We start from the raw sequence: 27,116 nt of genomic DNA, 5'->3' as shown, positions 1-27,116 counted from the left end.
ATCCCCACTAGTGCTCCACAAGGCGGCCCTCACATCCCCAACTATCCCCACTAGCGCTCCACTCGCTACACAAGGCGCCCTCACACCCCCAACTATCCCCACTAGTGCTCCACAAGGCGGCCCTCACACCCCCAACTATCCCCACTAGCGCTCCACTCGCTACACAAGGCGCCCTCACACCCCCAACTATCCCCACTAGCGCTCCACTCGCTACACAAGGCGCCCTCACACCCCCAACTATCCACACTAGTGCTCCACAAGGCGCCCTCACACCCCCAACTATCCACACTAGCGCTCCACTCGCTACACAAGGCGCCCTCACACCCCCAACTATCCCCACTAGTGCTCCACAAGGCGGCCCTCACACCCCCAACTATTCCCACTAGTGCTCCACAAGGCGCCCTCACACCCCCAACTATCCACACTAGTGCTCCACAAGGCGCCCTCACACCCCCAACTATCCCCACTAGCGCTCCACTCGCTACACAAGGCGCCCTCACACCCCCAACTATCCCCACTAGCGCTCCACTCGCTACACAAGGCGGCCCTCACACCCCCAACTATCCCCACTAGTGCTCCACAAGGCGGCCCTCACACCCCCAACTATCCCCACTAGCGCTCCACTCGCTACACAAGGCGCCCTCACACCCCCAACTATCCCCACTAGCGCTCCACTCGCTACACAAGGCGGCCCTCACACCCCCAACTATCCCCACTAGCGCTCCACTCGCTACACAAGGCGCCCTCACACCCCCAACTATCCACACTAGCGCTCCACTCGCTACACAAGGCGCCCTCACACCCCCAACTATCCCCACTAGCGCTCCACTCGCTACACAAGGCGGCCCTCACACCCCCAACTATCCCCACTAGCGCTCCACTCGCTACACAAGGCGGCCCTCACACCCCCAACTATCCCCACTAGCGCTCCACTCGCTACACAAGGCGCCCTCACACCCCCAACTATCCACACTAGGGCTCCACTCGCTACACAAGGCGCCCTCACACCCCCAACTATCCCCACTAGCGCTCCACTCGCTACACAAGGCGCCCTCACACCCCCAACTATCCACACTAGCGCTCCACTAGCTACACAAGGCGCCCTCACACCCCCAACTATCCACACTAGGGCTCCACTCGCTACACAAGGCGCCCTCACACCCCCAACTATCCCCACTAGCGCTCCACTCGCTACACAAGGCGCCCTCACACCCCCAACTATCCACACTAGCGCTCCACTAGCTACACAAGGCGCCCTCACACCCCCAACTATCCACACTAGGGCTCCACTCGCTACACAAGGCGCCCTCACACCCCCAACTATCCCCACTAGCGCTCCACTCGCTACACAAGGCGCCCTCACACCCCCAACTATCCACACTAGCGCTCCACTCGCTACACAAGGCGCCCTCACACCCCCAACTATCCACACTAGGGCTCCACTCGCTACACAAGGCGCCCTCACACCCCCAACTATCCCCACTAGCGCTCCACTCGCTACACAAGGCGGCCCTCACACCCCAATGCACCTGCACACCTGTCCATCCCGCGGTCGCTAGGCGTGCTCAGCCCCGCCCATCGGCAGCCCCGGCGCAGGCGCAGTACAAGGTACCGCAGGCAGGGGGCGTCAACATGGCGGAGGAGTGAGCGGCGTCTGGTCTTGTCACAACAACGCCAGCTGCAGCCACCGCAGGATTGGGTGCACCGTTATCTACCCAAAACCTCAGTGTTCGGCAGCGTCCAGACCCGGCCTGCAGTGGTCCCGTCGTGCCTTCCGCTTCTCTCCGTGTTGCATGAGTGAGGGGCTGGCAGGTGGGTGATGGAGGGGGGCTCGGTGCTGGCACTATCCATCCCCCAGGGACCGAGGAGCAGGCAGTGAAGTGGCCGCGCTGCCTCCTTTCTCCCCATTGGAAGAGAGCGGCGCCCCGGCTGTGGGGTGACTCATCCCGTTATTCAGAGGAATTGAGCGCACGGAGCCCCGGAGGAGGGATCGCGGTACTGGGGAAGGATGGCTACCGAGAAGCCCCTAGTGGGGGTCGGCTGCCCGGACAGGGATGCTCCCGGGGTATCTTCTGCTGGCGGCTCCGGATCCATGGTCCTACCCGGGGGGGTTATCAACCCGTCTGTCCCTATCCGCAACATGAGGATGAAATTCGCTGTGCTCATTGGGCTCATCCAGGTCGGGGAAGTCAGCAACAGAGACATCGTGGAGACGGTGTTAAACCTGGTAAGGAGGCGCCCCCCCCCCTAACCCTACGGAGTGTGGGAGGCAAGGCCAGTGGGACAGGTGTGAGAAATGGGTGCAGGGGTCCAACCATTCCCAGGAGAGGGGGGTGTGGGGGGCTCTCCAGTCTCCTGCGGGGAGGAGGTGCTGGGGGACAGCTCCTTGCCAGAGCTGGAATGAGACAGCTGTAGCTGGTAGGCAGTCTGATGGCCGCTATATCCCAGGCATCTTTCCCTGGCTGCCGGCACCGGCACTTGTGCTGCTGGGAAGCAAGGGGTTAAAGATGCTTTGGTTGGACTGATGGTCCCACTGGGACACTTGGTTTGATCCTGCACATGTTGTGGTTACCATGATAGCTGGCTTTGCATGAGTTGGAGAGTCCTGGAATAGATCCCATCGTGCCTGTGGCCAAGTCCTGTATTGATGCTGGCCAGGCAGTGCCCTAACACCCTCTTGTCATTAACTTGCTATGGGGAGAGGGCTAGTATTCATTGTGTGCAGTTGCTACTGGGAGCATCATTGCGAGATGGTTCTCAGCAGTCTGTCAATGGTGACTTTATTTTCAATTTTATTTCACTAATTTCCTTGTGTTGTAAGTTGAATATCCAGTGTCCTTTCATCTAAATCTCCCAGCATCCTCAGCGGGGGTTACTGCTTGTTGTAGTTCAGTAAACCAGTGACTACAAGTGCATATGGGGGGGGGGGGGGGGTGTCACCAGCCTATTTTATTACCCTTTGTTTGAACCTCCAAGCATCTTGGTTGAGTTTGGGTTGAATAGTGTGCACTGCACATTACCTGATAATGGAGGCACAGCAGAATGTTAAAGGAGCAATGCCCTACCCAGGACTGGTGCGTTAGGCCGGCATCCTGTTTCACAGCACTTTATGGGTACCACTGTGTGCCTCTCTCTCTGGCTTTCATCGGATTTAAACATATAAGTGTTTATAGTATCCTGACTTATTAATGAATGTGATACACTCAGCTCATATATACCATAAAACCTATATATCATTGTTAGACGAGGCTCACTTTCTTTCTGTTTTTTATATACTCTGATGCATAATATAACCCTGTTGCTGGGGCTGATCTTTCAGTCATTGCGTTAGGCATATCTGTTAGGTTGGGGAAAATAGGCTATTTGCCCCAGGCTCAAAGAGAATATAATCAAATATAATTTTATTTTGTAACTATAGTTCTGTTATTTGCATCAAATATCCAGCTTGCAAGCCTCAATCTGTTGATGTAATGCAAGCCCAAGGCTGTCAGCTAGATGCTGGGAATTGTAGTTCAGCAGTGTGTCTCCTCTGATTTATGTTGACCCTGCCTAGGATGAGGGCTTACGTCTTTCTGAATTGCCAGAGGCTCCTTGACTAACCCTGGGCCCTGTATATGTGAGAACTGGTGTATTTGACTCTGCATAACATGGTATCTCTCAGGGCTGGCTCTGAATGAAATTCTTATCATACCTGTAAAGTGTGTGTGTGGGTGCCAGGAACTCCTGTATATATGGACACGGCCTATGTACAGGCAGTAAATGTTCTATTAATCCCCAGTAATATTCTATTGTTGGTGAAACATGGTTCCTTTGCGACTGTGTGACCTAATCCTCCCTCCCCCCACCTGTCTCTATAGAATCTAGTGTCTCTCATTGAAAGGACTGCTGCTTGTAGGGATATAAAGGCAACTAGGAGGCATTGTATCACAAGCATCTGGGGATGTGCAGGCTTTATGGCTTTTGTATTAATTAAAGATATACTGCTGAACTGGTAGCTAGCTGATAATGCCTTGTATATTGCCTTGGTACACAAACACATGGAGCATTAGAGGGAACGCAAATACTGAGCACATCCCTGCAGTTACCAGATGCCTATGTCAAGTGATTTAAACACAGCTACCTTATCTGGCTGAGGTGCAGCATTATTGTAAGCCATCTGGATATTTGTTTCCCATCTTCCTTGCATTGAGATTCATTGTTAAAAGGTTCTCATACATAGTGCCGTATTCTACATCTGCTGTTTCGGTGTCTGGCATTTACTTGGTTAAGGAGTTGAGGGCATAATTTTGCTTGTAGCTGGCCGAGCGCTGGCCTGTTGTAATACATCTTTATTTGTATGTCCTTTGGCTCATGGAGACCTATTCTAAGACTAGTTGGTTGCTGTAGAACTAAAACTTTCCGAATTCTCTGACTGTTACTAAGGAATAAGTGCAAAGAGCAGACCAACTCAGTTTTATTTTTTAAAAAGCCACCACTTGTTTTTGCCACCAATTATATTTATCACTGTAGCTACCATCTGTTTTTGCACACTCCAAAGTGTAATGAATAAGTACTATTAAAAGCTTATTTTGTCCTAATCACTTCTAATGTTATAATGAAACTGGCAGTTATAGGTGAAGCTTGCTGCGAATATGAGCCCCTGCAAGAAATGCCTTGTGCCAAAATTTCCTAGCAGCTCTGCTAGGCAGTGGCCAGGGTGCAGCAGGGTTACTTTGGGGCATGCTAATACAGTTATAGTTGTTGGAGAGCAAATTTACTCACTATCCCTAATTTGAGGTGGCCTGAGGATTTGCAATGCCATAAGCTGCATCGATACATTCCCAGATCTTTATTGTGATGCTCCTAAACATCTCCTTGTGTATCAATTGGAGTTTTCAGTGTGCCTTGCAGCACCATGATGTGTCCAGCGGCAGCTGTATGTGCGGGGCTGCTGCAGTAGCAGTGCATTCTGGGCAGCATGCTGCTGCTACACAGTGACGTAAGAAAAAAGCATTCATATGTGACAACTCGCAGAGTGCAGGGTTCCTATCTAGTGCACAGCAGTCAGTTTATCCCGGGGAATGTAATTTCTGTGCCATTGCCCTGGTTTAAGACATCATACTCTGGCACTTCTCATGTTATTCTTCTTTGAATATTGCATGTATACTTTATTGTTAAAGTGTGTTACTTTGGTATGATTCCAGTGTTGTTGCATTTATGTAGCTAACTCACTGTTTCATATGTGCTATCTACCACTTTGCCAGTCAGAGGTGCATCTAAACCTGATGCGTTAAAGGTTAAATAATTCCAAATCCTTTCTTAGCATGTTAGTCCAACAAAATAAACTTAACTTACACTGTATAAATTAATTAAGACTTGTTTCCTTTAGTTTTGTAATTTAAAATCACAGCATGCTGGCAGGCATCATTTTGGGGATACTTAAAAAGACATGTTTTGAAATATCCAAAAATCTTTTTTATGCACCAGAATGGGGGATGTTATACTACACAGATATGGACTGGGGGGGGGAGTAAGAAGTGCAGAATGGCAAGTGTAATTGCCTGAGGGATAGTGTCAGGGCAAGCAGTAAATGATTGACAGCTGAGCCTTTTAAATATGTTATAAGTGGTATGGATGTTTTAATAAAAATAAATTGAGTTTCATTGTTAATTTGGAAAGGACTTTATTATAAGTCTTGTGGTGTCCCTTTAAGTACTTCTTGGGGGTCCCTGGGAATTGAAGGAAGGCTGCAGCACCAAATTAAGGAAAACAAATTAATGTAATTCAGGGATGTCTATCCTGTGACCTTCAAGCGGTTGTTGAACTCCCAGCATCCCTCAGACAGACAGGTAGCTGCTATGTGTGTACATATGTAGATGTATGTATAAATGTTTGTCCTACATTGGCCACTTTCTGCCCTTCATTGGGTACTTCTTCCTTTTTGACTTGTTTGCATTTACATTGTATTGGCCTATGCAGATTCTTCAATGTGCAACTTTGTTATGTCGCACAAAGGCCTTGCAATAGTTTGCAAAATGAAATACTGTCTTTGTCAGCAGGAATTCTTTGCCTTCAATATTATAAGCACAGCTCAATTGATTGTCCTGTACGCAGGACTGGTTGTTTAAAAGGAACAGTAACAACCTGTAACCTGTATCCTTCAAATAATACTCCCACAGCACGTTATTTCTTTTAGCCCACTGAATATCTACAGTGTCAAATGTACTAAAATGGTTTTATTAACCATACTCCCACCACACGTTATTTCGTTACTATGCTGTGTTTATTTTATTAAAGCTGCCAACTTTAAGTATCGAGGACCCAGTCTTGCATTAGTTATGGTCAAATATCAACGTCATCCAGGGTCGCACTAGGACAGAGGAATAAACCAGATGCACCCTGGCCCTTAAGAACCCCGCTGACCCAGACCCCATCCCTGCCTGCCCTCCCCCTTGTACAGGGAGGGCTGCCGGTGGGTGTGCAGGGGGGCAGTGGGGGCAACAGAGGGGGTGTGGAGGGCCCATGGGGTAGCAGCCCTAGTGGGCCTTGCACACCCCAGTCCGACCCTGGAATATTCACAGTTTGACTTTGATACTTTGATATATGTGCTAATATAATAAATAATAAAATAATCACTAAGTTCCTAATCACAGACATCTAGGCATGACTATATATATTGTCAGCAGTTTAAGGTACTCCACCCGCTCACCTGCAGTTGTAACCCAGGCTTGCAAGTTCTGTAAGCTTTGGGCACATCCATGCATCCCTGCTGAGGGATCATATCTGATGAGTAAACTCTCTGAAGTATGCCTAAATATGGCATTCAAGTCACTTTGTGTTCAACCTTTCATTATGCCACACTGACTAAGCTTTAGCTGATCTGGCACGGGTGCTGTCCGCCTAATGCCTAAGCTTAAATACTGCTGAATGGATGAACAGAAATGTAATTTGCACTTGAGTCATAAAGTGTTTTCATGAAAGTGAAAATACTCAAATGATAGAGTGTATCCAAACTAATTGTGCATCTTTAACCATAAAGTCTGATATATTTGCTTAATTAAGTTGTTTCAGTTTGTTTAATGCCACTGACTTTATCATAATATAAATATTTCTAATCGTTGTGAAAAGCCACAACAATGTGTTATCTGAACCTATAAGGTTCTTTATATGTGGTATGTATCCATTTGTACTGAAGTATGCACTGAAATTACACACAGTACTTAAATGTCCACCCAAGAAATGTTTTTAGCATACCAAAACAAAATGTAATAATAAGCAACTTCCCAATATTCATTTGTATTCATTTGTCAGAACCAGCAGAGAGTAGAACGGGACATTTACATGAAAACAGTTACACACATTAACATTTTTAAAAGATCTTTTAGTTATTGAAGGACCAAGCTTATCCTGGAACAATTTGTCCATCGATGAAAATTACCATTTTAAGCAATATGGTCTAGTTGAAGCTAGGGGAACTGCCTGCTTGGTCCTGCAAACGACTGGACAATGGGCAAATTTCATTGGTAACGACGAAAATTTACAAACTTGCCCGATCAATTTTCTGACCGATGTCAGAAAAATCAGACCGTAGAAAAATTGCTAGATGTGTGATCATTCAGTGCCTACTAACCTTATGATAATTTGACACATTTGGCAGGTTGCACTAAAATTGTTCATTAGGGAGAGAAAAATGTTATCGTGTATGGCCCGCTTTGTAATTTACTTTAAATGAAAATGTTTAATTAACGTATATGGCAAAGTTGCATATAATTACATTTTGTTTGGGGATTCGAAAAAAAACATTTCTTTCATTATGCAGTGGAATCCCCATTAAGATTAAAAGGGACAGATCATGAAACTTCATAAGAAATCAAACAATATTTATTATGGTATAAAAACTCACGTTTAAGGCTAAGTTCCCTTCAAAGAACAGGCACGCTGTTGAAACTAAATGGAATTAGAGTGAGTAGTTGTTCCAGATATAGTGTAGAAAAGGATTTTGAATAATTATTTAGGCTTCATCATGTGCCTGCTCTAATAACAATGCACACACAGTGATGATTACATTTGCCCTATTCTTCAGCAATTTTCTGCATGAATGCAATCTTGCTGACGCCAGGTTGTCTCTGCTTACATAGTTCTGGTCTGTGCGGCTAGGGCTTTGCGGGCTTACAGTGACCTTCAGTTCGACTGGGCTTTTGTACCAATGAGCATAGCATTTCAAAGCAAGTGTTAGCTTGTCCTGCCCTAATGATTTTTATATGATGACCAGTGACTGCTAATTATTTGTACCCATTGGTCAGTATGTAACTATGTCAATGCTGTACAACGCATTGAGAGGAAATGTTGCTTGCCAAGGGCACAACATCTGTGTTTCCTTTTTCTGTTTGGTAAGTGTAAGGTACTGTACTCATCCATGTTGCTTACTAAAGGAAATGCTAATGCACAACACAGGGTGTCCCTTAGCATTTCCATAGATCTGATTACACTGACAGGGTTACTAAGGCCTTTGGTATGTGTTTAAATGGGTGTGTGTATGATGGGCAGTGTTTCTACATTCGGTTATATACAGTATGTTCTTACATTGATTTCCCATTAATGTGTGATACAATCTACCAGTACAAGGATTGAACCCTGGCTTCCCTGACTCATGGACATGAAGCAGTGCTCTCACAGTAGAAAGTTAGGCACTGCCCTTCAAGCCTGGACTTGGATTCAGAATATGTCTTGGTATTTCAAGTACACAGAGGACCACACAACCCCCCCCACCAGCCCAATACATAGTAACTGTCTGTGGCAGTCCCTCAGGTATTTGCCCGAACCTACAGATTGCCAGTCTCAGCCAGCTGCCCTTCATGGTTCCATATTCCTCCTTAGCAGGATATTACTCCAGACAAGCACTATGCACAATTGCAAATAAAGATTTTCCTTTTTAGTCTCGGTAATTGTGTGTGTTTTTGTATTCTACTTCTTCCTTTTCCTTCCTCATATCATTGTGCATTTCCTTAACTCACTGAGATGCTGCCACCATAGGGCAATGCACCAGGATTCTTTGTTCAGTTTCAGTGTTGGAATGTACAAAGAATGGCTAATGTGTTATTTCTGGCCCGAGGCTGCCTAAAATAGCTTTCTAGCTGGCTTCATCCTCCTCCCAGACTCCTCCCAGCCATGTTACTAGCAGTACTAGAGTAAATTTTTAAAAATGTGATTCTTGGTGACTGCTAGGGACTGCAGAAATTTGAAAGGCTTGCTGTGCCTTCTGATTTAGCCAACCACTCTGAAAGTGTGGGAATCATTGTGTGGGGCTAGCTTAAAGGGGAAGTTTAAAGTCGTGTATGATGTAGACATTTTTAACTGGCCTTTATCTAATTTTTTTTATTTTAACTTTTTGTTCAGCATCTCTTCAGTTAGCAGCTATTTGGGTGCTAGTATCTATTTTACCTTAGCAACCAGGCAGTGATTTCATTGAATGATGAATAGGAGGGTGGCTGAATGGAAATAAAAGGTGACAATAAAATTGTATCCTCACTAAGTCATAGTAAGCCAACACAAAAAGCTTTTTAAATGCAAACTTGAAAAGGCACAAAGCAATTCATTTAAAAATTAAAATAGAGTAGGACATTCTGTAACTTACTTAAATGTAACTCAAGGATGAATTACTCCTATAATTTATGGACAAAGTGTTTGTATGTGCACACTGATCCGATGTGCTTCCTCCCTAGTTTATATATGTAATCATGTATTGTATGTGTGGCTTTGACAGTTATAAACCGTTTGACATGAAGACTGCATGATCCATGGGTTGGTTCTAAATTGGAACATGGTCCCTACTTTTTGATGTCACAGCTGTTTATATGGTGGGCTAGTATTCTGTATCCAATAACATAATGCTTTATGGATGAATTTAATGTCACACATAGCAGTGCTATGCCGTAGAGAGCCTCTGGGCTTTCCTTAATTATCTGTTGTATTGCCACACTCTTCAGACCTCTGGTTGGGCAACAGTGCCTGTGCCATGGCCCCATCCCAAATTCTATCACTTCTGACTATGGTGGTAGTCTAAAAAAAATCCTCTTATTAGAAGTTTGACTTGCTTAAAATGTTTTTTTGCCATTAGCGAAATGTAAGAGACAAATACATTTTAAAGATGCATAAAAATGCATTATTTGTGCTCAAAATCCAAGGCAAAGTATTTAAAATAGTTGCTTAAATACTTCATAAAACATTTGTTCCAGCTGTGCTGCCTCTTTTTCTTCAATTATCTTTATTGTTGTGTGTGGGTCTAAATCTGCATTGGCTTATTATATATGTATTGTTTTTTTACAGGCCCATTATTCCATGCTCACAAGAGTATTTTGCATCACACTGATAAGCAGTAATGTGTTTCTGCTTTGCACAGAGTAGGCTTGTGAATTGGACTCATACCTGCAGAACAAATGCAAAATCATTCCATGTGGGGGTTTCGTACCATCCCATACTGAGTCAATAACCTGCCTGCGTTTTATTGAATAAAGGAAATGTTACAATTTTTTTCAGCCTTTTTTAAAGGGTAACTGAGAAGTCCTATTTTAGAAAGGACTCCAGTAGGAAGACATGGTGCTTATAGGAGCAGTGGGGGGATAATAGCCTCTGGGAAGGGACTGTGGCTGTGGGATAGCAGGTATAGTAGGGAGAGATGGTGCCTATAGTAGCAGTGGGATAATAGCCTCTGGGAAGGGACTGTGGCTGTGGGATAGCAGGTATAGTAGGGAGAGATGGTGCCTATAGTAGCAGTGGGGGGCATAATAGCCTCTGGGAAGGGACTGTGGCTGTGGGATAGCAGGTATAGTAGGGAGAGATGGTGCCTTTAGTAGCAGTGGGGGGATAATAGTCTCTGGGAAGGGACTGTGGCTGTGGGATAGCAGGTATAGTAGGGATAGATTGTGCCTATAGTAGCAGTGGGGGAGGATAAATAGCCTTTGGGAAGGGACTGTGGCTGTGGGATAGCAGGTATAGTAGGGAGAGATTGTGCCTATAGTAGCAGTGGGATAATAGCCTTTGGGAAGGGACTGTGGCTGTGGGATAGCAGGTATAGTAGGGAGAGATGGTGCCTCTAGTAGCAGTGGGGGAGGATAATAGCCTTTGGGAAGGGACTGTGGCTGTGGGATAGCAGGTATAGTAGGGAGAGATTGTGCCTATAGTAGCAGTGGGGGGATAATAGCCTCTGGTAAGGGACTGTGCCTCGAAAGGTTGAGAGATGTTAACTAGTTGCATATCTTGTACCAAGGCCATCACAGGATTGTACATCAGTGGTCTTACTAAAGCACTGCCATAGTATACACATACAAACAGCTTTTGATTAACACAGGAATGGATTGCCTTTGAATGAAGAACAGATTCCTGTGCTAATTCTCTTTGGAGTTTTTTCACACTTGCTGAATGAGTCCACTAGAGTTAATGTAAGATGGTTGCTGCTGCAGAATCTCATCACAATCATTCTAGGAACAATATTTATCTGTATTAATACAGAGTTGTTCAGTTTGATCGATATGAGACCTTTCTCGTGATTTTAATCATGATATGGACGTCTCTGAGTGCACTGCAGGGTCCACTTGTGGCTGTACCAGGGCTGGAGATAGACCGTGAATCTATGACAATTGATTGCTTGGGAATTCTGCCCATGGCTTTACTCTTTTGACATCTTTAAAATAACTTCTAGTAGTCTAGTTGGTCTTTTTCATTTTTAAGTAATTTTTTAAAATTATTTCCTATGAGGGTCATTTAACCCTGCAGCCAAAAACACTATTACTCTGTGAAGCTACAATTTTTTTTCTTAATCTTACTTTTACTCTCTGTTCAGGTTCTCTCCTAGTCGTCTTCCAGTCTCTTATTGAAACCAGTGCCGGTTTGCTACGTTAAATTGGGCCCTAGCAACTGCTGAAATTCCAAAATGGAGAGCTTTTAAACAAAAAACTCAATAATTTTAGAAAAAGGGGGAAATTAACCCCCCCCCTTTTTTTACTTAAGCTCAGATGAGCTTATGTAAAACTAAGTTGCAAAAAATAAGTTAATATAATTATTTAGTTTTTCTCAGAGAATTTTGTTGCCTATGGGCACAAACATTGTTGAGTTTCAACTGATTTAGAACCTTTTGATTTTAAAGCCTTCCAATGTTGTGGTATATCCAGTTGTTTTGTCACCTGTTTGGGAGGTAATTTCATACCAATTACAAAAGATTCTGTCTGCCAATACCCTTGAATTGAAAGGAAACCATGATTGACTAGCAGGGACCATTACTCCACCTCCCTCAGGTTCACACATTGAAGGGATTAAGCTTCTTCTCTTCTTTCCAAGGTGGGTGGTGCACCGATTCTCTGGAAAGCAGAGAGACGTCAACTTTCAGAATGCAACACTTCAACACAGAACAAGGTGAGGGAGACGCTGAATGACGGGAGGGCAGCCATACTTGGCCCAGGGTCCTCTTGTTGACGGCCCTAATTTTATTTAGGTTGTTGCCAAAGTTCATTATTAATATAGTTGATATCCACAGGAAAGTGGCTGTTATTCCATGCAGTATATGGTCTCCTCATAGCACAAGTTACATACACCTGTCAGCCGACTCCGTACTTTACAATAACAGCATTTTACTGCAAGAGCTGTGATTTGTCTTTTTTTTTTTTTTATCTTCTGTCCGAGTGTGACAATGTTTGGCAAGATAAAGTCTATATCTGTTTTTACTGCTTATCTTTTTTAGGGTTATCAGGAAAAGTTAACCACATTTTTATTTGTACTATGGGACTGTGACAACTTTGCAGATGTTTAGTTCCAAAGAAATGACTGGCACGTACACTCCAAACACTCCTCTAAAGGACCAGTGACACAAAAGAATTATTAAAATATTTTTGTGTCTGTTGGAAAATTCTGCATCCTTTCTATCAAGTACATTTTTGTTTAATTGAAAATACATGTTTTCAGTTTGTATAGCTTCCTGGCCCAATTATTAAATATTATATCAACAGGGTAGCTGAAGGGCCAGCAGATTTTTTCGTTACTCCTTTGGCACTGCCCTTGGCTCTGTTCATAGTTCATCTTCTGTGATGCAGGGGAGAGGAATTTGGTGCATCCTTGTCTCAACTGATACTGTTCCTGGCCTCTTGATATAAATGATCCTAGATGCCAATTTTATCAGCAAGGCTGCAACTCTAGTGGGCAACACAGACATTTTAGAAATGTAGCAGAAGGTAGTACAGATATGGGACCTGTTATCTGGAATGCTTGGGACCTGTTTTTTCTGGATAAGGGGTCTTTCTGTAATGTGGATCTCCATATTTTAAGTCTTCTAAAAAAATAATTGAAACATTAAATAAACCCAATTGGATTGTTTTGCTTCAATTAGGATAAGGGGTAAAAGGTAAGGGACCCTTTATCCAGAATGCTCAATACCTGGGGGTTTTTTTTTTTGGATAAGGGATCCATATATTCCCCAAAAGTCTGTTTATCTGAACATTAAATAAACCCAACAGCATTGTTTTGCCTTTATTAATGATTATATCTAAGTTGGGTTCAAGTACAAGGTATTGTTTTATTATTACAGAGAAAAGGAAATAATTTTTAATATTTTGAATTATCAAATTACAATGGAATGTATGAAAGATGACCTTCTCATAATTCAGAGATTTCTGGATAAAGGGTTTACGGATAGCAGACCCCTTACCTGTATTGATCAAGAGCACCAATTCTAAGAAGCTATGGGCACTTGAGTAGCGTTGTACTAGTTTGCATTACCTTTAGCTGCCTGTTTCCAATTGTTTTCTTATGGCACTAATAGTGCAGTCAGGATATGTGTATACCTATCCATAGGAACGATGCCTGATTTTTTTGAGCCTTAAGAGCTCAGAAGAGTGCCGAATTTGATGCTTCTTTACCAAAAGAGACACAATGGCATGAGAAAGGAAACACTGGTCAGGCAAGTTGTAACATTCTATTCTGACACATTGTGTGTAACGGAATTGCATGTAAACTTGTAATGAGTAATTTAATTGAGTCAAGTTGGTGAACACAGGACCTTTAAAGTTTTATGTGCGTTCAGGTTCCCTAGTATAACACCCTTGTTTTTATTTGCCTGCTGCTAAAGGGGTAGTTCACCTTTACGTTGACTTTTAGTATGTTATAGAATGGTCATTTCTAATCAACTTTTCAACTGGTCGTCATTATTTATTTTTTTGTATAGCTTTGAAATTAATCTACCTCTTCTTTAAAGAATGTCCTGGCCCTGAGTAGTTTTGTACAGAGCAGACCTGCCATTGTAATGATCCAGGATCCCAGGTATCCCCTGCACAGCCCTGAGTGGGCACATATTCAATATAAAACATTGTTGAAGATTTCTGTTCTTTTGCATATGTATAGTTTGAATCCATGCAGGGGATTTCCTGGGAGCTGGAAACAACATGGCAGAGGCCTGACTTACACTTAAATCACCATGCTATAAAGATACCTCCAACCCGCATAGTTATTCTTCCTTGTAGACAGGTTGCTAGTTTGTGATACTTAAACTGGCTGATGAAAATTCAGATATTGTATGTTTATATTCAACAATCTGCAACTAACATTCAGACATAAATTATAGGATAAAGTCCTAAAAATAGCAAATTGGAGGATGTTCTTAAAACATAAAATAATTGGCTGACTCCAATCGTACTAAAGTGATTTCCTGGAGTTGCATTGTAGGTCAGATACACAAGACGTGCAGATTTTATTGTCATTTTTGAACCTGTCTGATCAACTAAATGACCATGGTACAGAAATTATTGGTACAATAATTCAGAGCCCATGCATGGTGTGAAAATGATATCAGTGCCTGTATGGCCAGCTTAACAACAGTCACAGGAGCCCCTATCTACTGTCTGGAGGACAGATTCTCTTGTCAAACCTTAGGATATTGCTGCTGGTGCTCTGGGTAGCTCCTATTTGGCCTGACTGATACCAGAAAAAAATAGGTTTGTATTTAAGATGCTTCTTAAATGCTTTGCTCATTAAGGGAACTGTCTGCGACATTCTTCCTGACTTGGGTTATGTTCATGGATTAGTCATTAGCATAGCAGGGTTTCTAGGGTTTTATGGCCAAAACTCTTGTTGGGGCCTGTGAAAACCTTATGCAGGAAGACTACAGGGGTAATTTACTTATGAAAGCAGCATGCACTTGGGGTTGTAAATAACCCTTTGCATCTACAACCCAGTGTAGTCCTTGTCTGAAGTGGTTTTCCAGCAGCCTAAATGATATCTGGCCTTTACCAGACATAGCTCTGCTGTGCCTTCAGTGGTTTGGTAACTGTAAACCTTGCCTAAGACCCCTTTCAAATAGCATTGTTATAGCACTGGGAAGATATTTTGGTCTGCTCTTTTATTGACTTATTAATAATCCCATGAGCAGCCAGTAATGATAGAGCTAAGCTAGTGCTGCTTGATAAATGTTTTAATCGTTAGCTCTCTTCTGTTGGTAAAGGCCTTTGTTTGTGTCTGTTATGGAAAGTCATTTACAGACACAGTAACCTGTTTGCTTGTAGTGCAGATTGCTGAGTGCATTTGTGTTTTGTAAAGGGCCGCTAGCATGTGTATAATATAGTCCTGCCATAATGCCCTGCTAAGTGCCTTCCATGTACAAGTTATCAGGCCTTTATTGTGTGATGTGTTGTGGTTGAAATTAAATTGTTTCCAGGGAAACCTTTAAAAGCCATTTTTTTTTCTCTGAACCTGTAGACCTTACGCATTTTAAAAGCTTTGGATTGAGAACTTACTTCTGCCAGCTTTCTGCACCAATGCATACAGATCTTAAAGGAAAAATTACTAACAGGTTGCCTGTATGGCCTTTGCAAAGGGCAGTGTGCCTTATAGTTTCTATACACGGTACAGTTATGATCTTACCCGCAACCATTGGTTTGTTCGTTTTCTGTACTAACGTTTTTAACATTTTTATTCAGGAGCTCTCCAGTTTAGAATTTCAGCCTTTATCTGGTTGCTAGGTTCCAATTTAACCTAGCAACCAGGCAGCAATTTCCAAAAGTTATATGTATAAGGGAGAGCCCAAATGTAAGGATAAGCGATTAAAAGTAACTGACAATAAAATTGTAACCTCACGGAGCAGTTTATTGGCTGCTGGGGTCAGTGATGCCCATTTGAAAACAGTCAGAATAATAGTGCAAAGAAACTACTGAAACTATAAAAAAAACAATGTGAGGCTTATTTATGTTGCCAATAGCAATCAGCCAACAATTCGATTTGATCAGTTTACTACAAGGTGAAAAATGACAGAAAAGAGCTCATGGGTTGCTAATGGCAACTTTAATTTGCAGTTTTGCACCTATGTTTAAAAATTAGCCCCTGATGCATTCAAATGGTTTGCTATTGAAATGCATGAAAAATGCAGCAAGGCCAGTAAGAGTGGATCATCATATTTCATAGACTCCATTTTAATCAAGTTTTTAGAAGTAATTTCCTTTTTTCTCTGTACAGGTATCGGACCCCTTATCCGGAAACACGTTATCCAGAAAGCTCCGAATTACGGAAAGCCCGTCTCCCATAGACTCCATTTTAATCAAATAATTCAGAATTTTAAAACTGATTTCCTTTTTCTCTGTAGTAAGAAAACAGTACCTTGTAATTGATCCCAATTAAGATATAATTAATCCTTATTGGATGCAAAACAATCCTGTTGGGTTTAATTAATGTTTTATTGATTTTTTAGTAGACTTAAGGTATGAAGATCCAAATTACGGAAAGACCCCTTATCCGGAATACCCTTGGTCCCGAGCATTCTGGATAATAGGTCCTATACCTGTACTAATAAAACAGTACCTTGTGCTTGGTCCTAACTGAGATATAGTTAATCCTTATTGGAGACTAAACAATTCTTTTGGGTTTATTAAATGTTTGAATGTTTTTTTTAGTAGACTTAAGGTATGGAGATCCAAATTACAGAAAGATCCTTTATCCGGAAGGTCCCAAACATGCTGGATAACAGGTCCCATAACGGTATTATAATACAGTGCACCCTTATGCGTTGATTTAAAAAAATACACTACAGATATTTACTTTTTCCATTGCTTTATATTTTCTATGTGTTTCCCATTTCCCAGTAGCAGCTCAGCAGGCCTGGTCGCTGAATCTGCAGTTACAATTTGATACATTTGTTTCTGGTTTCAGCCCCTTTGATACATCCTGGCTTGCATTGCTGCATGGCTTTGCCAGGGTATGATGTATACAAATAGTAACAATTACTCTGTTGACTAAAGTTCAGTAGAAATAAGAGGAACTAGGAAATAAAAGATTCTAGGAAACTGGGAGATTCTATGATTTGGGTTCCTCCTAAGGAAGAAAGCAAATTTGAAATATGAAAAAAAAGATGTTTTATAAATGAGAACTGCCTGAAAAGAATAGGGATGCACTCTTGCTATTTTTGGGATTCTGCCAAACCCCAAAGCCTTCACAAAAGATTTGGCCAAATACCAAATTGGAATTTGCATACACAAATTACATAACAATGGGGTTAAAGACAACCACGCTCACAGCTTGTGGTGAAGAATTCTTAACTTTCAATGTTTTGGTTTTGGTTTGGCCAGGCACTTGGATTCGGCCAAATCCTGCTGAAAAAGGCAGAATCCCAAACCAAATCCTGGATTTGTTGCTTCTCTAGAGAAGAAATAGTAGTTTACATATCCTTTACATTGGTGTTTGGCTCTTATGCCATAGACTTGTTTTTTTTGAGTGCTTGATTTGTTTTAGTAAATTTATATTTAGAAAGGATGTGTTTTTAACATTGTATTAATTCCTAGAGTACGTTGCAGAGGTAAACTCATGGCCTTTGCTGGAATCCGAATATCTGTCAATCTGAATATAGCACTAAAACTCATCTGCAGCTGCCAATTCTGTATGTATCCGGTTACATGCGTTGCTAGTGTTGCAGCGTGATATTCTTGGGCCGGCAGGCCTTCATAGGAGATCTGCTACGGGGATCAGGGTTGTCTTTAAATATGAGTTGACTAAAGCTTATACACAAACTGTCATTAATTAGAGTGGAAGAGAAACTTAAGAGAACCCATTATATATAATTTGCTTCCTGTTCTGTAGAACTTGACAGTTGCCCCTGGCCTCATAAGTCTATGGTAAAACTAAGCAGGACATAACAGTAATAGTTTCCTGTTCTCAAAAAGGCTGCTTCCACTCTACTGTTATTAATATCAGGTGGATTTCATACTTCTTAAAGTTAAAAGCTAAAGTCTCATTTTATGTGTGATGCAATATTTTTATTAAAGGGGAACCCCACCCAAATACAACTTGAGTAAACATAATTTCAAGCAATATACATCACTTAAAAAAATATGCAGCCTTTTTGTGATTTTTAATGTAATAATATGGTTTGGAACAGTTACCTTCCCCTGTTCCCCTGTTGATCTATAATGGTAGTCGAATGTCTTCAGCCTGCATCCTCCAAATCCCACAATTCCCTGCACATGTGATGCCAATAAGGAAAGGAACATCACAGTGCAATGCATTGTGGGTTATGTAGTTCCTGCATGCTGTCTGTAAGCTGTGGAGAAGTTGATACAATTTGTAACATCAATGTTTTAGTCCATTCGCCCCTGCCTGGATTTCAAATGATGCAGAAAGATTCCAGCATATAAAAATTGTATTTATTTATACATTTTGAAGGAACAGATTACAGTGATAGGTATATTAGGGGTTTCTGTGTTATGTGGGGCTCTTTCACGAATTTTGGTTTGGAAACTAGAGTTTCTTTTAAGATGAACAAATCTCTCATCTGCTTAAGAATAAAGGTTCCCAGTATGCACTTTTATTTTACTCTTCTATTGTACAGGAAACTGCTCTTGGAGACTTCCTTTTATGGTGCCAGAAAACTCTGTAGGCCTTTTCTCTCCAGTTTCCTGATGAACTGTACTTTTTCAATGTATTTGGCATGATTCATGTTTTTTAAAAATCAATTTTTATGATTTTGTCATGTGGGTGAATGAGCCACTGTATCTCCCACCAAAATAAAATGTCTGGATGTGAGGAAAGGATATTTCTCTGGCAGATCCTAGGGCAACCCGCTACTGTTGTGATCTCTTTTGCAGTCCTGTGTGTGTGGAAAGGGCCGCTTGAACCAACTTATAAAAGAAGGCAAATAGCTTAGGTCTTTCTCTTCAATAGCCCTCAGGCTTAAAGGTGGACTAGTGTTACATATCTAGCACCTGACTGAGTCTACACCATGAAAAAGGATTAAAAAACAGCTCATAAAGGAGGGTTATGGATTGATAAGAAACACCCGGCACTCATTGCTTTTGTTGAACTCTACTAATAAGCAGATGGTGCAGTTGAAGCATTTTCTATAGGGAACTCATTCTTTATCCCAGCAGGATAGAAACACTCCTTTAGTGCACGCGGATTTGAATCATGGTGGCCTTTGTGGTACTCCATTTTCTAATTGTCATTCGCATGTGCTTAGCAATACATTGTTTGGTGACAGCTGGGTCCTCCTTTGCCTTTGTCTTACATATTATAACTTTAATGCTTGCTATAATGACAGAAATACCATAAATATATATACAGGTATGGGACCTGTAATTCAGAATGCTTGGATGTTTTCTGGATAAGGGACCTTTTCGTTACTTGTATCTCCATACTAGTCTACTAAAATCATCTTCAAAATTAAATAAACCCAATAGGACTGTTCTGCCCCCAATAAGGATTAATTATATCTTAGTTGGGATCAAGTACAGGTACTGTTTTATTATTACAGAGAAAAGGGAATCATTTAACCATTAAATAAACCCAATAGGGCTGTTCTGCCCCAATAAGGGGTAATTATATCTTAGTTGGGATCAAGTACAGGTACTGTTTTATTATTACAGAGAAAAGGGAATCATTTAACCATTAAATAAACCCAATAGGGCTGTTCTGCCCCCAATAAGGATTAATTATATCTTAGTTGGGATCAAGTACAAGGTACTGTTTTATTATTACAGAGAAAATAGGAAATCATTTTTTAAAATGGAGTCTATGGGAAATGGCCTTCCCATAATTCAGAGCTTTCTGGATAACAGGTTTCCAGATAAGGCATTCCATACTTAGATTGGTTATACCATTACTAAAATGGTAGAGCTTATAGCCAACAATGTAATGTTACAAACGTCCTCTTAACAAGGACTGGTAGCTGCTTATTAGTTAAATTATAACTAACAGAGAGGAGCCAATTGTTAGAAGACTGATGGAAATTTAAGTCAGATTGTTTTCCATCACAATACTCGACTCTGGGGTAAAATTACCAGCATTTTAGCATCAGGCAAGAATGCATTGTTAGGGTGTAAGCATAGCAGCTTTGTAATTCTGTTTCCTGCATTTAACTTTGATGCAGTTTTTAGTCTTGAGCAAATCCCCAGAGGAAATCCTGTACAGCCCTTGTGTCTAAGGAACGAGAATCCACCTCCTTGCCTCTAAGGATCGTTTCACTAGTAACACATTATCCACATTCTCAATACTGCCTTCAGTTCCTTCCTTGAACTTCCTTGATGTGGACAAAAAGCCTGGGATGCCTATTTTAATGAACCCCCTGAATTATGCTATAGAATAGAATGAGTTATTTGGTGCTAATAGTTCCTGAGCAAGTGTGCACATTTTATTATTATTGTTATTACTAGTATTTACTGTTATTATCCATCAAATGCTCTAATATCTATATGAGTTTGCACACACTCACAACTTTATTGCCATTGCAGTGCTTATGGGTAAACAACTTACAAGTAGTGTGCGTCAGTAATAATCCTAGCGCTTATATTTATTACCATCAGTAGGGTGGGAGTGGTGCACTAAAGGGGTGGTTAACCTTTAAGTTAACCTTTAATATATTGTAGAAATGTTAACATATTATAGAATGTCCTATTCCTACCACGATTGCAGTTGGTCTTCATTGTTTTTTATTCATTGTTTATTGTTTATGCCTACCTCTTTTTACATCTTTTCAGATTTGAAATGTGGGTCAAAAATCTATGTGGGCTAAAAATCTCTTTTTCTGTGATCTTGTAATTTTATTATTGTTACATTTTATTCAGTCCCTGTTCTATTCTTTTTCCAGTCTATTATTTAAACCACTGCCTGGTTGCTAAGTTAAGAAAGACTATTGCAATCAGATAGCTGCTGAAATGACAAACTGGAGAGCTGCCGAACAAAAAAACTAAATAACCGAAAAACCACAAATAAAAAAAATGAAAAAAATTGCAAATTGTGTTAGAATATCATTGTCTACATCATAATAAAGGTTAATATAAAGATGAACATCCCCTTTAAAATATTCACGCTTGTGCTCCATGTCTTTTAGTTCTGGTCAAATTCTTGGTAAAACAGTTTTTGTTGTAGGGCTAATGGGGGCTTTAGATGTTCATTTATTTAAGATCTTGTTAAAATTTAAGAAACAATTATATTCCACATTCATACCTAAATGAAATGACTGAATCTGGGCACCCAACATTCAAGACTGGCATCCTTGCCGATATAGAATACAGGGACCCACCCCAGCACCTGTAAATGGGCATATACTAGATAACTGCCTAACATATGCTCTGCATTTCGTTCCTTTCCCTAGCTACCATTAACAGGGGGTTATCAAGGGATTTAGGGAGAACAGCTGGAGGGCAGACTGAACATTCATTCATTAGACCCAGTGTAATGTTCCGGAAACTCCTGTGCAGGACAGGACGCCATTATTTAATGCCAGAGAACTCATTTCCAGAATCTTATTATAAATGCTGGTCATGGAAATTGTAATATGCCTTGGCCAATTTTTTTTTTCCCCTTACAGCTTTGTCCTTTTTAAGAGCACGCTCATTAATCACTCCATGAATGTCAGCCGCGTGTGTAATTTCACAAACCTCTTCTCCATCCTGTATCCTTTGGAAGCAGGCACTGATTTCAGGGCTATATGCTGGCAGGCTACAAATGTTTGCTGAGGAGTTCAGAGTGAATTTATGCTATAATAAAGAACATTATTAACAATGAGGCCTGCATATGTATAATGGAAGCAACTGAAAATAGAAGCAGCTATTCGCTGCTCATCCTGCATTCCTTCAGGCCTTTGCTACAATGCACAGAGATAGCTAGAGATTGTACAGTGCATGTTAGGCCTTTGTCACAGATAAAGATATATAAATATGTATTTGTGTGTATGTATGTGTGTTTGTGCTGTGTAATGTAATGCACACCGTATTGTAAAATATAAGGAATAACTTACCCCTGTTGTAAAATATAAGGATTTTAAAACTCGCCAAGGGGATCAGGACCATACAAAAGTGACAGGCCACAACTTATGGAAAGTCTCTTATATCCTTATATTATACAATGGGGGTTTATTGTTTACAGGTTTTAATGAATGATGTGACACAAGTGACATCACTAAACAATGTTTTAAAGGATTTATTATGCGGGATATTTATAGCTCTTTTAATAAGGAAGTAACAAAGGAGGTAAATAACCATGTAAAGATGCGGGGCCTCTGGAAGAATGCCTTTTTAAAGGTCATATGGAAATCCAGTGTAGATTGTCCTCCTATTTTACAGCAAGGGGTTGATTATAATTCGTAAAACATAGGTTTCGCAACTTAGGGCACAATTAAGGGCCACTATATCCACACATTTCCCTGAAGAGTTTTGTTGCTAAGTAAGACATATACTGTTTTAGTTTTTTGTACTGAGTACATATACTGTTTTAGTTTTTTGGCATCTCTCTGAACAGTCTTTGACTAAATCTTCAACACAATCTTGTGTATTTACCAGAATTGGGGACCAATGCCTATGCACAGGCTACACAACTATAGACCGTTAGGAGGGAAGAGGAATGTGAGGAGTGCAGTGACATCTAGGAAGTGCTGAATTAGAAGTGAAAGTAATTGCCTGCCCTGCCTCTATGCCTGAGGCACAGACAAGGAGCAGGCAATATATGATTGACAGCTTAGCATTTTAAATACATCTATAACAGGTATTGGGGCTTTATTGAGAATAGGAATTTGCAAAAGCCTTTTATTGCAAAAAGGAGAACTATTGCCTAAATGAAAATTTAATATGAGCTTTATCTTACTGCAATAAGAAACTTTCTGAATATAATCAGTTAAAAATACCATACCATTTATAAACTATTCAAATTATTTCTCACTATCTTTCTCTCAGAATCTCTTTATGCAGAATTTGAGGTCTGATTTTGACAGCTAGGTCTAATACATCTTTTGGAGGGGCTCCCTTATCTAGCAGAGGTATAAGAGCTAACTCACATAACAGAATACATCACAAACAAGATATGCCAAAATAACTGACTCCGGCACAAACAAAATATAACAAAATAACTGACTCTAGCACTAATCCTGCATGTAGAAAGAGAGTATTTCTAGGCCAGGGGTCCCCAACCTTTTTTTTTTTACCAGTCAGCCACAATCAAATATAAAAAGAGTTGGGGAGCAACTGAAGCATAAAATCATTTCCTGGGGGGTGCCAAATATGGGCTGTGATTGGCTATTTTGTAGCCCCTATGTGGACTGGCAGCCTACAGGGGGCTCTGTTTGGCAGCATACCTGTTTTTTTTTTAATGCAACCAAAATTCAACACCAAGCCAGGAATTCAATAAAATAAGCACCTTCTTTGAGGCCACTGGGAGCAAAATCAAGCGGTTGGTGTGCAACATGTTGCTCATGAGCCTCTGGTTGGGGATCACTGTTCTAGGTAAATGGGGCACCTTCTCCAAGGATGTATTAGAACTCATTGTCAATCTAACTCCAACTCCTTAGTCCTGCATGAAGAGAGAATGATGACAGGTTGATAGGGAGATAAATAACTTCATGATTTCAGAAACAGTAAAGAATTTTCAGTTGATTTTATTTAGAAATCAGGCTTCAAACCTCTGGAAAATACCATTGCTAGCATTGCTGCCTTGTAGTGCTGGGATCTTCGGTTTGGATCCTTACAGTGCAGAGTGTAAGCTGTCTGTATGTTCTTTCTGTGGTAAACTCCTTAATGCCAAAAACATACAGGCTCCAGATAAAATTGTGTGAATGTGATAGGGACCTTATATTGTAAGCATCACTGGGGCAGGGGCTGATGTGCATTACGTATAATCTTTGTAAAATGTTGCTGAATATGTCAGTACAATAAATTGTAATATTAAAAAATGATTTTGCTTAAAAGAGAAGGAAATGCATTTTGGCATTTTATTGCCAATAGATTTGCCATATTAGTGCCACCTAGAACAATATATTTATTCTGCAGAAACCATTACCATACCGGAGTAAGGTAGCAGCTGCCATTTTAAGTAGCTTCCTGGGAGGGAGGGGTTCTTAGCATTCTTATGGGAGAGAGGAGCAGGAGAGGGGAGAAAACTGCACAGACTCTAGCTACTAGAATTAAGGATGTTTCTGAGAGAGAAAGTCAGACACTGAAACATCATGTTTATAAAAAAAGAGACAAGAAATCTCGTGTTTCTTTTGATAGAGGAGCATAGAGGAGTGCAGCATTACTGTTAATGCTTATGGCTCTATTTACATAGACCTTTCAGGTAAAGCTTACCTAGTTTTTACCTTTCCTTCTTCTTTAAAGCTGGCCATACATGTTCAGATTTTATTTGTCTGAAAATGAAAATTCCGGTATTGTTGGTACGTTTTAATGCAACAATCTAAAACTAACATTCAGATTAAAACTGTAGTATTAAAATCCTAAAAATGACAAATCTGGCAAACTTTTGGCGATTTAATAATTGCCAGACAACAATCATACAAACATTATGGCCCAGAAATACATTGCAGGTCACCCATGGATGTCATCAGCAGGACATTCACATCGTTGTCTGACAGAATTGTTCTAACGTTGCTGATCGACTAAGCGACCGATCGCCATGGTATGAAAATTGTTTGGACAATAATTTAGAGCCCACACATAGTCCAATAATTGTACAAAACGTTGTTTTCTCCAATTATATTGGTATGTTTACAGCCAGCCTAATACTCTTACTTTGTAGCCTTTTATTTAAGGTTGGATAAGACTTCTTTTTAAATACCTTGTATTCACTAAGTTAGAATGTTTGCAAATGCATGAGCTTTATCAGCAATTTTTTAGAAGCAATTATTCTTTCTTTCTCTCTTTGCCTTTGCTTAACAATTTCTGGATTATTTTTAATTAGCAGGGAGTGATCATTATCATCTGTAACAATCATATACAGCGTATGTATCTTTCAGTGATTTATTTCCCAATATTAAGGCATAATATGGATTCAGCACACGCATTGCACTAATCCCATTGTGTAATTATAATCCTTTCACTTTCTGGAACAGCTTGACCTTTTCTAGTCCTCCTCCTCCTTCTCATTTTTATGACGTGCTACATTTTGCCAAACACTTTAAGGTAGCCTATTTTTCATCTTCGAAACACACATTATAATGAATTATCAGTCCCTGACTTAGAAATCTGGAAATTTGCATGAACTGGTTCTATTTGCATTGCTTTATGTTTTCTTGTTAGTGTATTTAATGCCAGCAGATTGTGTCTAGCTGGGTGGAATTATACCTTGGATGCTAAAATGCAATTAGAGGTAACATACACAAATGAGAGCCTAGTATGTATAATCTGGCCACTGCAGTCCTCCAAAGCAGGGCTGTGCAATTGGAGTCCTGTGGGCCAGATGTGGCCCTCCAAACGATGTTTATGGCCCCCATTTTTTGAGCATAAAATTGCTGTGTGTTACATAGCCCTAAATATGAACATGTCTCTATGGGTTACTTGGCTTACAGCAAACATTGCACCTGTTATTTCATCCCTAAAAGCATGGTATATACTGGAAGCTATTCATTTTCCATACTGTCATTTAAAGCATAAATTAAGCTTAAAGTGATCCTGATATTAAATAATTACTTTTCAAAATATTAATACACAATAAAAGTTGCCTATAGGCCATGTTAATGATTTTTCACTGATAGGTTTTTGTAAGTAATTGTTACTTGAAGTCCCTAAACCTGACTATTTTGCCAACCTGACTGTCCCTTCCCAGCCTGTCAGTTATAGCTTCTAATGCTAACGGCCTCCTGCTGCGCAAATATGGCCGCCCCCTCATAGAGGGACATGGGGGATCTGACAGGTAATGTGAAAGCATTGGGCAAATACTTTAATGGCAAAATTATAAAGTTCAAGCACAGACAATGGTATGATCAGTGTTAAAAAGGTTTCTTTTTTGGTGTCAATATCTCTTTAACTAAAGAAGTAGGGCCGAAATGTTAAACATTATGTTTAACAGCATTCACACCTCTGTGAGTTTCAGATGTCACCTTTCTGAAGAGTTACATAGTGCCATTGTGATTGGATTAGTGGAAGAGTATATATGCTGAGGACTTCCCATACCAGTCAGTTGAACTGAAGAAGCTGCTCGGATGAGTAGTGAAACGTCTTCAATGATTACTAAACAAGTCCAGTTGCTTCAAATTTATTTATACTAGATATACCATGACCTGGATGAATGAAAATCTTCATAGACATTATGTTTTTGTGCTTCTGTACCAGTCCAAGGCCACAACAGCCCTTTAGCAGGGAAGATTGTTGGCCCCAAAGATGCCCCCAGTAGCCCCCATCTTCTTTTCTGCTGATTCACTGCGCATGCTCTGTGCTGCTGTCACCTGAGTTTAGGGACTAGGGTCTTATAAATATATATAAAATTCATGATACAAGGATGCTTAGTGATTTATTCAGTGCAATTAGCAACAGGATTTATTAATTCGCCATGCAGGATCTGCTTATTTGACAGGCCAACCTCATTTTCTCCTTGATAATTTGTGATGACCCCAAAGCTTAGCTTCTTAACAGCTGCTCAGAGCACACTGAGCATGTGCAGTGCCACTGACACTTAAAATCCAAGATGGGGGAGCGCCTGTGACAACTTTGAAGTCCTTGATCATTACTGCTATAGAGATGCTGAATCTTTAGGCTGGTGAAGTAAGTTCAGTATATAAAATTTGGCATTTTTATTTTTAGGGTTGAATATCCTTTAAACCACCTGGGACCCCAGGCCCCAGATAGCTGTTTAAATCCCAAACTGGAAAGCTGCTGAACAAAAAAAGCTAAATAAAAAAGCAAAAAAAGAAAACCAAA

At 40.9% G+C, this 27,116-nt stretch overlaps 1 protein-coding gene across 8 annotated transcripts in view; it reads left to right on the top strand.

Annotated features, from left to right (window-relative positions):
* Window positions 1-1,612: 1,612 nt before the first annotated feature.
* The window catches only part of nbea (neurobeachin), a 355,187-nt gene continuing 329,683 nt past the window's right edge, over window positions 1,613-27,116 (top strand). For 4 of the 8 annotated variants that reach the window (XM_018091729.2, XM_012957923.3, XM_004912032.4 and 1 more), the window contains exons 1-2: window positions 1,620-2,227; window positions 12,313-12,387. In XM_018091729.2, coding sequence (XP_017947218.1) covers window positions 2,009-2,227; window positions 12,313-12,387 — 294 coding nt within the window. In that variant the 5' untranslated portion in view covers window positions 1,620-2,008. Of the gene's footprint in view, window positions 2,228-12,312; window positions 12,388-27,116 lie in introns of all 8 variants that reach the window. The other 4 variants (XM_012957925.3, XM_002934020.5, XM_012957924.3 and 1 more) reach the window with 2 other exon arrangements.

Source organism: Xenopus tropicalis, chromosome 2, assembly GCF_000004195.4.
Source record: "Xenopus tropicalis strain Nigerian chromosome 2, UCB_Xtro_10.0, whole genome shotgun sequence".
Lineage (NCBI taxonomy): Eukaryota > Metazoa > Chordata > Amphibia > Anura > Pipidae > Xenopus > Xenopus tropicalis.
The sequence above is the reverse complement of the archived record's forward strand: the minus strand, read 5'-3'. Positions and strand labels throughout refer to the sequence as shown.